Below are 13202 nucleotides of genomic sequence, written 5' to 3' on the forward strand. Positions count from 1 at the left end.
CGTTGGTGGCTCAAATTCAACTCGTTATCCAGTGTCGTGGCAAGAAAAATGGCTCCCCGTGGCCACTAGCTGATGGCGGTGGTGGATTGTTGTGAGCAGAGTTTCCGTTTCGATTTGTTTGCCCATTGATTCACGCCATGGCAACGCCTGAACGGTGATGAGCTCGCTCATGCGCGCCAACGCGTGTTGACATACCTGTTGACAATGAGGGCCTCGACGAAAGGAGGCGCACGGATGCAACAGGTTCCGGAAAGCGATGGTGAGAAATGGATTATTTATTGTTCGTATTTTAAGAAATGACATTTCCAATGCCACCGAGTGTACCAAAGACGTAATTTGAAAGCAAAAAATCGTTGGATTGTTTGAGCATACAGCAAAAGCTATTAAATCTGTTGTGTTCAATACATATTATTCTTGGGAGACCTTCTTGAGGAAAATGCGCTTCAATTTGAAGAAAATGTATGTTAAAATAAAAGAAATAAGTAGTGATATGAGCTTGTTTCCTCAAAGATACGTTGCATAAAGTTTAACATACTGGTTGACCACTTAAAACTTAACTAAACAACGATGAATCTTCAAAGCAAGCAAGATCTTTAGCAAACATGCAAACACGTGCAACGAACATGCTTTTAATGTGATGAACTCAAAATGAACTTAATGAATATCTCCCCCGAGGGGTGGAATGAACCAAATTGTTTTGGTTCATCATGGAGTTGTGAATTTCGAATTTCGAACATGCTGGATCAAGCTAAACGAGCAGGCTACCAGCGCTGAGCCTTGGAGAATCAATTTAAAATGATTGTGATCAATTTAAAATTACTATGATTTATGAAAAACTGTGCACATATTATATGATTTCAATAAAAGAAATATTATTTATTTTTCGAGCAAAAACATAGCGGTTTTATTTGAGTTTATACACTTTTGAAAAATCTCTAAATGATCACCTACTGATCTGTTAACCAAAAACGCAATATGTTTTATTTGAAAATGAACCAATATAGTTTTCTAACCAAGTGAACTTTTCATTCTTTTGTTAGTCATGGTATCAATTATAAACTTGTAACCCATGCAAGCGTGTCGGACTTATATTGGGTATACAAAATAATCTGTATAAATAAGTCAAATTATTATCTCACAAAGGTTTACAACACACTTGGGGTATGTTTGTATCCTTTTATTTTATAATAACTTGATGTTTATTAAATGAGGACTGATCTATAATTATATTAAGTATAGTTTCAACATCTCCCGAAACAACGATAAACACCAATTTAATATTAAATTAATGAAGTTTATTAATCCATAAAGCTTGTTTTCGAAAACAATTTACAGGCAAAAAAACGAGCGTATTTACAGCAACATTATCACAAACAAACATTCTCTCTCCGTTTATTCGAAAACGTCAAACTCATCCGATCAACACCGCAGGAGGAGCAAAGAAAGGCCTTCGTCGATGATAGTATCCGTTTCCGTATCCTCCGTAACCACCGTACCCGCCATAACCACCATAACCTCCATATCCACCGTATCCTCCATGTCCTCCATATCCTCCATATCCGCCATATCCACCGTATCCACCATATCCACCTCTAAATGGGCTTATCACACCGATTCCGAGACCGAACTGAGGCACAGGACTCGATTGCACTGAGACGATCGCGATCGTAAGCAATACTACCAGTGATCCTCCAATCAGCCAGCGTCTCATTTTCGCGATGATCGTTGTCAAAACAAAACGAAAAAGACGATACGATATGGTACACGGCGTGCAGGTCCGTCCGAAACACGTCCTTCCGATGGGCGAGTAGGGCTTCGAATGAGCTTCACGTAAACACCGGAACCGGATTTAAATATAAAAAAGCTAAGAAGCGTTAATTTTCACCCTACCGAATCGTCTTAACTGGCTTTACAAATACGAGGCTTGACTCGAGACCGGGTGATTCCCGGCGGGTAGCTCGCAATAGCTGGCGGGTGCTAATGATCCGTCTGACACGAGCCATGAGGTGAGACACGCCTGATGAGCAATAGCGAGTCAAAACGGCCGTTCCGGAAGACGCTAGAATACACTTTTTTTATTCCACTAGTCACTGAAATTGGCATATGCGTCTGGCAGACGACTTCCGGCGAAAGGTCCTTGGTATTTTTGAAGTGTAAATCCTGTAGATGAAAGAATCGACCTACATAGTCAAAGAAAATCACCTCGAAGCATGTAAACATCAATTACCAGGTATACTGCGGTAACGCGAATCGTCGTATCGAATTCCAACTCCGAATCCACCGCCCGGAAACGAAAGGAAAGCATGTCTAGCTAGTCTGGAATGGTTCTCGCCTTCGGATGATGCTTCTTGCTGAATGCTACTGATTAGAAGAAGCACCAGCACTAACCCGTAGCCAGAATACATTTCAATTGCTCGTTGATCGCTTCGTAACTCGAAGAACACTGACGGAGAACGTGCACCCGCACTAGCACCTTAGCTAGAACGTTTCGCGTAGGGAACGGTACACCTCAAGGCGGTTGAGACGTAAATTCTCAAAGCAAAAAGTAAACATGAAAGCAAATAAATGTGTTCAAAGCACATCTCAGCGACGGAGGCGAGCCCACTATTTATGGCCGGTTTGGTATAAGTTTTTGCGACAGAAATAAGTTCCACGATGCGTTAGCTGTCTCGCCAATGATAAACGAAATAAAGCAGACTATAAAGAAGAACAAACAGGTTTATGGGGGTAGAATCGGTAAGAATGCAACAAAGCATTTTGGTAAAACTCAGACTTTCGTTATCAGGAACTTGAAACAGCATTATTTAAATTATATTTAATTCTTTTTCATCAAAACGACCAGATTTTAGATTTCATCGGGCTGGAATTCGGTCTAAAATTATTTCCGATGAAATTTGCTTTGCAATTGCATAGGCAAAGGCGTTTTCCATTGACTGGTGTGATCATTCATTATGCGAAGCCATTTATCATCAAAACCAGGATACTGAAATCCGAAAAACCAACAATTTTCAAAACAAGACTCTCAGATGTTCACATTGACGTAATGTATGATAGGGTTTCTTAGTTCCTTAGCGTTACAGCAGGTTTTTTTGCTCGTGATTAATGGACGATGAAGCAAAATTGCGGTGTACAATTTCTGTCTTTTGTTTTCGGCTGAATTAAATTAACGAAAGTTAACCAATAGAAACTCATAGCGAAGGGCATATAGAATGATATTTGTGAGGTGGCAAGTTGTATATTTAGTGTGAGTAACATATACATTTCTTCGTGTGATATATTTCTTCCACCTCATCAACCATTTAAGCATTTTGCTGCGTCATCAACCTTGGTGGGTTCCACCCCAACAGCATGGTTTTTCGTTTGTTACAAATCTTCCAGTTTATTGCAGAAGCGTATATTAATAGTAAAATTTTCCAAATCATCACGCTTCAGCTCGCTTATCGGTGTCTCCGCCGTGCCTACAACTGCACGTAGACCCCAGCACGCTTAACCTAGCGAAACAGCTGTTTCTACATCGCCGTTGGGCAACGTAACGGTTGCGGGCCAGTTCAATTAGCGCCCGAGTCCGATTTGCTTGACCTTCGTCACCTCACGGTAGTGTCCCCCGAGCAATCCGTGTCCGTGCTTGATGTGTACCTTCCGCTCGAACGTATGCTTAAACGGTAACAACCCTCCAACGGTCTTTTCCTTGTAATGGTATTGATATTTGAGTCCTCGCTTCTCCCGGATGGTGCTGGTGTCCTGCGAGTTTGCCAGGATTCTCGCTCCTCGCTGCTGGCTTTCCTCTGCCAGCATATCGTCGGCGGAGTCAATCGGTGTCAGTCCCCAGCTGAAACACAGCAAAACTGACACCAGCACAAACACGACACACAGCAGCTTCATCGTTGCCTGATCTTTCGAGCGTTTTCTGCCTTTTCTGGAACGCCGGCGATGTCTTCGATTGAATTTCGCACTTAGCTGACCTGCCAGGTGGAGCTGCCAGAAGATGACTGTTAACGGTCACGTTCGTTTTTTGGCCACACTGGCCACTCTGGCGTGAGATGGGCTGGGCTGGTGTGTGCGTTTGTTGTCTCTTCTTTTTTTTTCGTAGATCAATTTACATAACTGGTCTGTGACGAGTGGGGAAAGTGTCTGTCCCTGGTGGGGGTGAACTTGAACTGCAACACACTGTCCACCGAAACATTGCTCGAAACGCACCAACCGAGACGTTGCTTGCGTGAAGATGAAACTATACCCCGTAAAAATACGTGGTTTACTTTTTCTGACATAGTTGGTTAATCGTTGTATAAAGAAGAACAAAGCAAATATATATAAACCTGTAATTCTCTTTCTGTTTCTTTTTCCTTCTCCCTAACACTCTCTCTGGCGAGAAGCTCATAATTTGCATAACCAGGAATAATCAGAATTTCAAAGAAAGAAAGTTCCAAAGATATCATGCTAACAAATATCCTTCAAATTGAACAGCTCAAATCACCAAACAAAAATTACTCTTAGCATTACGTGTATTTTGCATATGAATTTCGTTTGAAATATTGCTAAAAACGAAGTTGGTTTCATCACTCACCAAGCGACGACATCGTTACGGGCTGATTCATCCGAGCCCGGTCCAAAAAGATCAATCAGCCTGTTTGCACCGTCTATGTTGACATTGGCCCGTTTTCGGACCTTGACTGAGTCCGCCCCTCACACGTATCGTTTTGTGATGTAAACAAGGTGAAGATATTGGAAAATCCCCCTACGGGCCCTAAACCTGCGCGCTGCCCTACCAGCTGACGAAATTTCCAGCCGAACCAGACCTGGTGGTGGTAAATCATTCACAAAAATTCCCTCCCCGCTTGGAAGGCCAAACGCCGAACACGACAACAACACCGATCATGTGATCTTTTGTCTAAATTTGTGAGACACTTGGGCAAAAACCAAAAACCAAAACATGGAAGTAATCCAGTTTCGCCGGTATGATTAAAAACAATAATAACAGGTTCGTCGCCTAACGAATCGTTGATGTCTTTCGACTCGCAGCGCCGGTGCCCTTTTCACGCTAAAGACGGAAGACATGCATACGCGAACCACACACGCGTTCAGCCGGCTAATGACACCGGCAGCCGGGAGCTTTTCGATCGATCTCTAGCCAACCGACCCTTCGGCATCGACCATGAGAGCCGTGGGAGAGGAGGGGGAAAGCGAAAGCGGTGCCCTGTCCCCACCCGTCCGGCCACCAGGAAGATGGCGAACGAAAGCGTTGCAATTTGCGCCGTACCGCAGCGATGACGAACCCGGTGGCACGGTGTAAGGTTCTTGTTGCGAGTACGCTTGCCAACAAAAATCCCAGAATCCGGTCCGGCATCGCTGGAGGCGTCGCTAGGTGGTCGGTATAAATACGGCCCCGATACTCCCGGTACACTCCAAAGCTAGTTAGAACGTGCGTGGTTGAACATCGATAGCAGAACCCACAAGCAAGCAAGAACCAACGATGAAGGCGTACGTGTGTGGAGTGTTACTGCTGATGGCTGCCGTGGCCACCGTCGTAGTTGGTGCGGAGGAGGAACAGCAGGAGATGCTGATGGTGGTGGATCCTGCCCAGCAACAAGTGGCCGTTACTCTGGAGGACGTTGCGGCGCTTAATGAGCAACCGATGGAGGGTGAGGCAGTACGCGAGAAGCGACACCACCGGTATGGCGGCTATGGCGGGTAAGGATCGTGCAATTTGTTTATATGATGGCCAACGCGATCCCTGCGTTGGGCGTGAAGGGATGAATATTGAGCCTTTTTTTTTTGCTCCGTTGCAGCTACCGTGGGGGATATGGCGGGTATGGTGGATACGGTGGAGGATACGGACGTGGATTTGGAGGCTATGGACGTGGTTATGGCGGCTATGGTGGATACGGAGGATACGGTGGATACGGTGGATACGGAGGATACGGAGGATACCGTCGTTGGGGACTCTACTAAGAGAGATAGAGAGAGAGAGAGTTCGAGTGAACGATTGGAGCACAGGACTGTACAGATACAAAGAAGGTCAATAAAGATTTATTGTGATATGGCATGACAATGGCAGAAGTGAGCTTCAAATGAACAAAAGTTGTGGTTTGATAAATTTCTGAAACTATATCCGAAACCTTGTGGAAACTCGTTACTCGTTGTTCATCTTCATTTCCGGGGTATTTTATAAATGCTTCATTCATCTTATAAATAGTTTCATTTTATAAATGTAGATATATGCATTTGTGCAAGATAAAGGACCAGCATTGCAGATTTCAAGATAAAGGACCAGATGCAGTTGTGTAAATATTTGTCTTTTATTTCCGGAGTATCGATAATGATTTGATGTTAAAGATTCTTAACTTTCATATTTTTTTTCGTTCAAAAAATATTCATCCTGAAACAATCGTTAACAGTTTAAGAATAAAATATGTGAACTGCTTTGAAGTAACATTCTACTTCGTCCTTTAACCTTCTTCCACTATGCCAGAGCTAAAAATATCAATATTTCGCTTCATTTAACTTTCTCCAACAAACGAACCGGTTATCCGGGTTAGATGAAGTAGCGGAACGATTAGCGTTAAATCAAAATTAAATGCGTTCCAACTAAATGCGCGAGCCGGGAGGAAAATAAAAAAGATCTGTCGAGTCATCATGTCGCATCGTCAACGCCTCCATTGATGGGCACGTGAGAGGGTGAATCTTCATAGCCCTCTTCGATCAAGGCCGCCTCACGCCCCAGGGTGATTCCCCGTTCACTCGCACACGCCAAGAAGTGCAATGCACCGTGAGAAATGCACGGAAGTGCTCGCAAACGGCTAAATTATGCACCGATCGACAGCCTGCCAGTTGCCATGAGGTAGTTACGATAGATTTTCTCTCTCGTTCGTTTGTGTCACCGGTTTGTTCGGATTAGATTTTCTCACGCCATTATCGGGCTGAAATCGGGCCGAAACACGTGTCGTTTGGACGCGAAAGGTTATATCAGGGTGGATTGAGCATCGTTTTCACTTTCGACGCGAATTTGTAATAAAATTGCATTTCGCACCATTTCACGGTGTCGGAATGAGAGATTGTGTCATTGTTTAATGCTAATCTGGCGGGGTTCATAGTTGAACTGCTTGTAAATCGTCTTAATGGCAGCTGATTATCGTATTTTTATTATTTTCGCATCGGAGTCTGCCGCAGGCAGATCTTTATGCACCTTTACAAAATTTTAAATTAATTGCGAACAAACTGCATCAGCCATTTTTATAAAGGCCCTTAGCAAAATTACAGGGATGAATAGTTAATAGAAAAGCGGAAGTTTTTAGCAGTTATAAAAATTAAACATAACAGTTTTATGTTATAAAGCAAAAAATGGAACATTCTTGCAGTTTGTATAATTTTTTTGATAATTAATAACAACACACAAATCTGGTGAGTTGTTCAACCCTGCCAAACCGCATTATTGTGCAGCCTCTCAAATATTCACACGCGCCGGGCTATATTTAGGGAAAATTTCCCAAAATTGTTTATGTGGATATTTCCCATCGATTATGTTTCCAGCAAAAACCGGCTCTGCAATTTTTCATCGCAACTGCTCCTTTGGGTTGACCTTGCACCACTTTCACGGGGATGATTTGTAAAACGCCAGCCCCCAACGGTCACGCTTGAATTCCCACGAAGGCAACAACACTTGTAGAAAAAAAAGCCCACCGATTCGGATGCCGGTTGTGGTTACGAAACAGTCGCGAGTATTTTTGTATAAAATAAAATTAAGCTTTATTTTGTTTTTGGCTGTCATTTGAGGTCACTTCAAGGGGGTAAGGGGGTAGCTTAGAAGAAGTACGGATATCCCAAACCACCGCCATAACCGTATCCACCGTACCGGTAACCAAATCGTCGGTATCCTCCATATCCATAGCCGGGATAGAATCCACCGTAGCCGTATCCGGGGTAGCCTCCGTATCCGAATCCGGGATAACCTCCGAAACCACCTCCAACCAGCCCGACTCCAACACCGATGCCGACTCCACCGAATCCAAGGTGACGCTTTGAACGTTGTACGTCCTCGTTCGAGACGGACTCAGGACCTTCCGCAACTGGCACCAACTGGGTCACTTCCACAGGTCCTGCTGGCTGGGCGCTCACCTCCGACGGTTGCTGCTGCTCCTCTGGGGCAGGATATGCCGCCGCTAGGCCAACGATGACGAGGGCCAGGACAAGAACACTGTACAGCTGCTTCATTTTTGATAATTTCGTTTTCCTGTAAAACCGACAGAAGAGACGTCCAGAATAAGCACTCCTGAAATGCGGTGTTGCAGAATTTTTGCAAAATCATCCACACGATGAGCAATCCAGTCTGTAATCAACAACATCCACACGACAAATAAACTCGTGGCTTGTGCAACCTGCTAAACGTTGCCAGTTTCACACCCAGAACTTTCTTCACAACCCCCAAGACCAGCTTTGTTTGCTTGCCTTCTTTCGCGTATCACAACACCGTCAGCGTCCTGAGAACTGAAAAAATCCCCGTTCTACGGCTCGTCGGGAGCAATCGATTAGCACGCGTTACAGAACATGTACTTGCGCATCGGTTCTGTTTGTCACCGCCACGGGACTGGCTGGATTAGCACTCGCGTAACGCGTGGCGAGAAAGTGACTGCTTACCTACACACGGGGTAACTTGCAAAGCTGGAAGCCTCGAACCCTTGGCCGTTGTCGCTGGTCGCGTTTCTGCTCGCTGGCTGCCCGTCGTCGTTTGATCGTCTCCTGGGGATGATCGTTTCGTTTTTATATCAGCCCCACAAATGCAGACACCACGCCGACGACGACGACGACGACGACGATGACGATGACGACGACAACAGGGACAGCGTGGGAGAGTGGGAGGTCCGCTGGGTGAAGATCGTCCCGTGGCGTGACATACTTGAGTGCTGCGTGCGAATGGAACGCCACTATTCGCGCGTTTCCCATCGAAACAAAATAAAGCCACCCCAAAAGAATGGTCAACAACAAAGCAGGTGGAATTAGAAAAATCATCTCGTGTACCGCCGGTTCCTGTTCGGGGTCGTTATGTCGAGAAGTTTCCTTGCGTTTGGGCTGAATATGATCGTGGATGGGGTTTTGGTGCTTCTGCGCACGATCGTGTACCGTGTGTTGCATAGTTCACGGCGTCTTCTGAGGGCATCCGTGTCGTCTGCCCAGCATCCGTGATGCGCTTGTTTCACGTCCGGGTGATAGATGAATTCTAGCTGGTTGGAGTGGAAATACCCTTCGTGACTAATCGAAGCCACTTATCGCACGCGCTCACTTCCGTAAACAAAAAACACAAACCAGATCTGGGCGGTGATGCTAACTGCGAAAAAGGTAGCCTCAAAACAGCTTGTTTTATGGTGAAATCGAAGGAATTCCGTATACCACTTCGGGCGCCTACTTCCATGAAGACGCCCATTTAAATTGGACAGCTGAAATCAGTTTGAAATTCCCCACCGTTGACGGGAATGAGTCCGGGAAGTGGGCTTTGCGATAAGATGCGAGGATTTAAAACGTTTTCTGCACAACCTCTTAGGCAGCAACTTTGCTTTGGTTATTTTTTGTTCCTATTCGCTTCGTTCGTTCTTTTCCCTTTTATTCGCTGACCTTCTTCTTTAAGACTCATTTGTACCCTTTCGGTTTAATTTGGTTTTTTAATGTGTTTTTGATGTAAAAGTGTTAGAGCCCTCTTTTGGGGATACCAGAAAGGAGAGAAGGGTTTTGGTCTATTTTAGATGCAAACCACGTCACGAAGAATCACGCCTAGTCAAACATCTAGCATTTCGCTGTCCATTTTTTGATTTGCTAATCTATCAGTGTTCCTTTGTTGTGTGAGAAGACCGCATTGTGCTATGTTTTAGTTAATGTTAATGTATAGAATCCTTTTCTCATTGGAATTTCATCAAATCAAAGCCTTTTTCTCCTTCTCAAGGTGTACTCTAAAGCAGTAACAGTAATTTTGCAGGAAATGTAAGCTAGCGCTCATATTTATTGTCAGTCCGAATCATCAGTTTGCGTTCGCCATTGCTCCTTGTTCACTCAAACGTACAGCCCGCGACTGTAGTAGCCTCCGAGCTGGTTGCCATAGCCACCGTACGGGCTTTGAATCGCATTCCAACCGGCACCGTACGGATTGTACGCACCAGATCCCTGGCCAACAAACTGTCCGTGTCCGAACTGTCCATTAGGATACCCGCCATAACCGCCCAAGGTACCGACGCCACCGCCAAGATACGCGCCGCTGCCACCAAGTCCTCCGAATCCGTTGTATGCCGGATTACCGTACGCACTGTACAAACCCTGCTGGCTGTACGGCTGAGCGTACAGTGGATTGTAGTGACCAGGATACCCATTGTAGCCGTATCCGGTTCCTGTCGGGGTGAGTCCGCTCGTTAGCTTCCCGTGCAGACTCCTAAGGATTTTGGATTTCTTACCAAAATAGCTCAGCTCTCGCGAACGCCGCTCTGGAAGGCTCTGATCATCACGCAATCTCGCCTCCAGCGGTTGCAGGAACGTCGCCAACGAGGAGTCCTTCGATGCCGCGATGTCCTCTCGATCTGTCGTCGTCCCGTGACACGAAACGGCCAACAGGACGAACAGAAACGCCACCACGGATGCTCTCATGCTGGATGGTTGAAAAGGTGTGGCTAGCGATTTGGGAGTTTGAGGAGGTTATGTGTACTTTACCGACCGGCAGCAACCCTTAAATAGTGACCCATCCGCAGCACACGATGCGGCCATAACGCATGCACAATGTGGTGCATTGTTTTGGGCAAAAGAAGGACCATTACATCATCCGGTAGTACGATCAAATGAAAACAAAAATTAGCCATGGCTGGCCTGGCTTTCCTTTCAAGGGTACACATTGTTCCGAAATTTGCATGCCCTGTGCCGGGTCAGGACGCGCAGTCATAAAGCCTTGGAACAATACCACAGTGTCACGTGTCTCGAAGTGTACGTTTTGGGCGAGCATGCGTGGATGGTGACATTCCGGCGATATCAAACGGAAATCTCACGATCATGCGACCACCGAGGGCCACGATAGAGCCTGTCGTCTAGAAATAGACCACGTCCAGCGAGTGGGGCGGGCGCAATAACCTCCATGTACGCCGGGCCCTGTTGGGCCAAAGTTTGTTAAACTCGGAACCAGTTTTGTTGCTTCATTTTTGTTTTTTTTTTCATCCACCCATGAGGCGTCACACTTGACATTGGGACACTTGCGATCGCGCCTGCGGATCGGATGCTAACTGAAGCCGCTACCGTGAGTCATGCTGGGGCGGAATTAGCACGTTTCTTCGCTTGCAACCGTGATGGGGCAGATTTTGGGGCCGCAAATTAAATCAGCTCCACGTCAGTGTTGCTTATCGAATTACAAATCGCTTTTGCTTATCGAGAACGCATCGTCGGAGTAATTGAATGTTTTAGAAGCAAAAAAACCGTACACAATTTCCAAGGTATCACATCTCGAATGGACAGCGCCAACGCTGGGACAAAACGAACACAAAACAACATCATTAGAACGTAGTCAATTTAAACTCGCTCGTAAAATCCGATTGGGCTCTTAATTGGTCTGTGCAGGCTCGATAAAAGAACGGCCTGGAACGGCAGTGGGAGACAATTTGCTTGGTCCAGTCGGAAGGCCCTTTTGTAGAATGAGCTTCAAAACGATACCGGATGGAGCCAAATGTGCGCCCGCAAACACTCCAATTACTGGCTGGATGGAACATTAATGATTCTGGGCTCAATTCCGCCAAGAGTCAACCCATCATCTTAGATCCGATCGATGATCGTAGTACATATAACGTTAGAATTGCAAAGTAGCTTCACATAAAGGGTGTCTTAGAAAATCCGATCCATTACATGTTCGTCTAAGCTATTTTTTAGGAAACCGATGTTGTGTTTTTGAAGCAATAAACAGTTTAATACATTTATCCACTGTGTTTGTATTGCTTGTGAAAATATATTTTCTTTTGTATAATATAACACTAAATCTGAGCACTGGTGAGGAAATTACATCCGTTCAAGCGAACTCCATCATCGTTCTAATGGGAAGTCATTTTCCACCCTTTTATTGAGCCAAATTTTTATTCCACCTAGCCCGTGACATCATCGGGGCTTTTTCCAACCCCCAGGTCTCACTCAATGTTTACCGAAAAGCCCGGAATATTGGCGATCGTCACGATCGTAACAGTTGCACTTGCAAAACTTCCCCGATCGGCTCCTGTACCGGCAGCTATCCCGGTGCTGACCCCAATCGTCTCGATCATGGCTGTGCTCTTCGCTGGAACTTGAACTGTGGCTGGCCGAGTGTGAATGATCGTCCCGTCCAAGGGCGCGCCCAAAAATCTCCCGTACGTGATCGGCGGCCGTATGTTTGGCTGCTCCTGCCGGCTGCTTGCCGGTGCCAAGTAGCTCCACAGCAGATATCTGCTGCGGACAGATCGCGATGAACAGTAGTACAACTGTTGCTACAAGCAGAGACCAATTGGCCATCACCCGAATGATCGCCATTCCTTTACCCGAGTGATACACTTTGCCGCGAAATTTTAAATAAACTGCGACGATTGCGTTCGTTTTTATTGACAAGAGGGTTTTGGCCACCGGTGAATCCCCGGAATTATGCCGGCCATTATATGACAAAGTGCTACGCAAGATCAATGTTCCGATTGTGGATGATATATCCGCCAAACCGTGAAATCGTTGCAATGGTGGAAAAACAAAGGAAATTTCATCTAAATTGCTCATATCTCGTCGCTACTACCGCGATCCCCTAATACTACCTTGGCACGGTCACATGTGGTCTATTTGTTTGATTTAAGCCGAGAATCATACTTCCAAAAATTTCCCATTTAAATGCCTGCGGCTAAATATGGCTCGTGTGCATTAATTATTCCTACTCCAACTACCACTCGCGCTCCACTAGCTTACGAGTTTGGGCTTTGTGGGAATGAAATGTATGAAAAAAATACCATTATCGCTGCCATGGTATCCGTATTCAATCTCGAATTGAAGGCCGCTTCGTTGGTGGGATCATTCACAGTTCAAGGGCGCGTCTCGGAGCTGATGGACACAAGGGACATGCTGGACAACCTTACTAAATGAATATTGTAAACCTTCAACGATCCATCCTAAGCAAGAGCATAAATCTAGCCAGCAATAGCTAGCACTTATATCTCATTTCCGTCTAAGATTATACTACAATGGGT

At 45.4% G+C, this 13202-nt stretch overlaps 3 protein-coding genes across 4 annotated transcripts; 1 reads left to right on the forward strand and 2 right to left on the reverse strand.

Moving 5' to 3' along the window:
• The first annotated feature begins 5425 nt into the window (after positions 1-5425).
• Positions 5426-6072, forward strand: LOC128726156 (uncharacterized). 2 transcript variants are annotated; one of them, XM_053819947.1, is made up of 2 exons: positions 5426-5688; positions 5787-6072. In XM_053819947.1, the coding sequence occupies exons 1-2, from the start codon at positions 5471-5473 to the stop codon at positions 5947-5949; spliced, it is 381 nt and encodes a 126-aa protein (XP_053675922.1). In that variant the 5' UTR covers positions 5426-5470; the 3' UTR covers positions 5950-6072. The 2 variants fall into 2 exon arrangements, with proteins under 2 accessions (XP_053675922.1, XP_053675923.1); XM_053819948.1 differs by having other exon boundaries at positions 5426-5670.
• Positions 6073-7746: 1674 nt separating this feature from the next.
• LOC128726519 (keratin, type II cytoskeletal 1-like) lies at positions 7747-8709 on the reverse strand. The gene is made up of 2 exons (XM_053820334.1): positions 8632-8709; positions 7747-8227 (listed from the first exon to the last, which is right to left on the reverse strand). Exon 2 carries the CDS (start codon positions 8206-8208, stop codon positions 7798-7800), a length of 411 nt encoding a protein of 136 aa, XP_053676309.1. The 5' UTR covers positions 8209-8227; positions 8632-8709; the 3' UTR covers positions 7747-7797.
• A 1326-nt stretch (positions 8710-10035) lies between these two features.
• LOC128727176 (uncharacterized) lies at positions 10036-10620 on the reverse strand. The gene is made up of 2 exons (XM_053821054.1): positions 10431-10620; positions 10036-10367 (listed from the first exon to the last, which is right to left on the reverse strand). The coding sequence occupies exons 1-2, from the start codon at positions 10618-10620 to the stop codon at positions 10036-10038; spliced, it is 522 nt and encodes a 173-aa protein (XP_053677029.1).
• Positions 10621-13202: the final 2582 nt, after the last annotated feature.

This window comes from Anopheles nili, chromosome 3 (assembly GCF_943737925.1).
Source record: "Anopheles nili chromosome 3, idAnoNiliSN_F5_01, whole genome shotgun sequence".
Taxonomy (NCBI): domain Eukaryota; kingdom Metazoa; phylum Arthropoda; class Insecta; order Diptera; family Culicidae; genus Anopheles; species Anopheles nili.

Bases quoted from the DNA above. Each gene is read 5' to 3' on its own strand.
- LOC128726519 (XM_053820334.1), bottom strand. From the start codon at position 8,208: ATGAAGCAGCTGTACAGTGTTCTTGTCCTGGCCCTCGTCATCGTTGGC.
- LOC128726156 (XM_053819947.1), top strand. From the start codon at position 5,471: ATGAAGGCGTACGTGTGTGGAGTGTTACTGCTGATGGCTGCCGTGGCC. The intron at 5,689-5,786 runs GTAAGGATCGTG...GCTCCGTTGCAG, and splicing joins CGGTATGGCGGCTATGGCGG to CTACCGTGGGGGATATGGCG.
- LOC128727176 (XM_053821054.1), bottom strand. From the start codon at position 10,620: ATGAGAGCATCCGTGGTGGCGTTTCTGTTCGTCCTGTTGGCCGTTTCG. The intron at 10,368-10,430 runs GTAAGAAATCCA...TCACCCCGACAG, and splicing joins GCGAGAGCTGAGCTATTTTG to GAACCGGATACGGCTACAAT.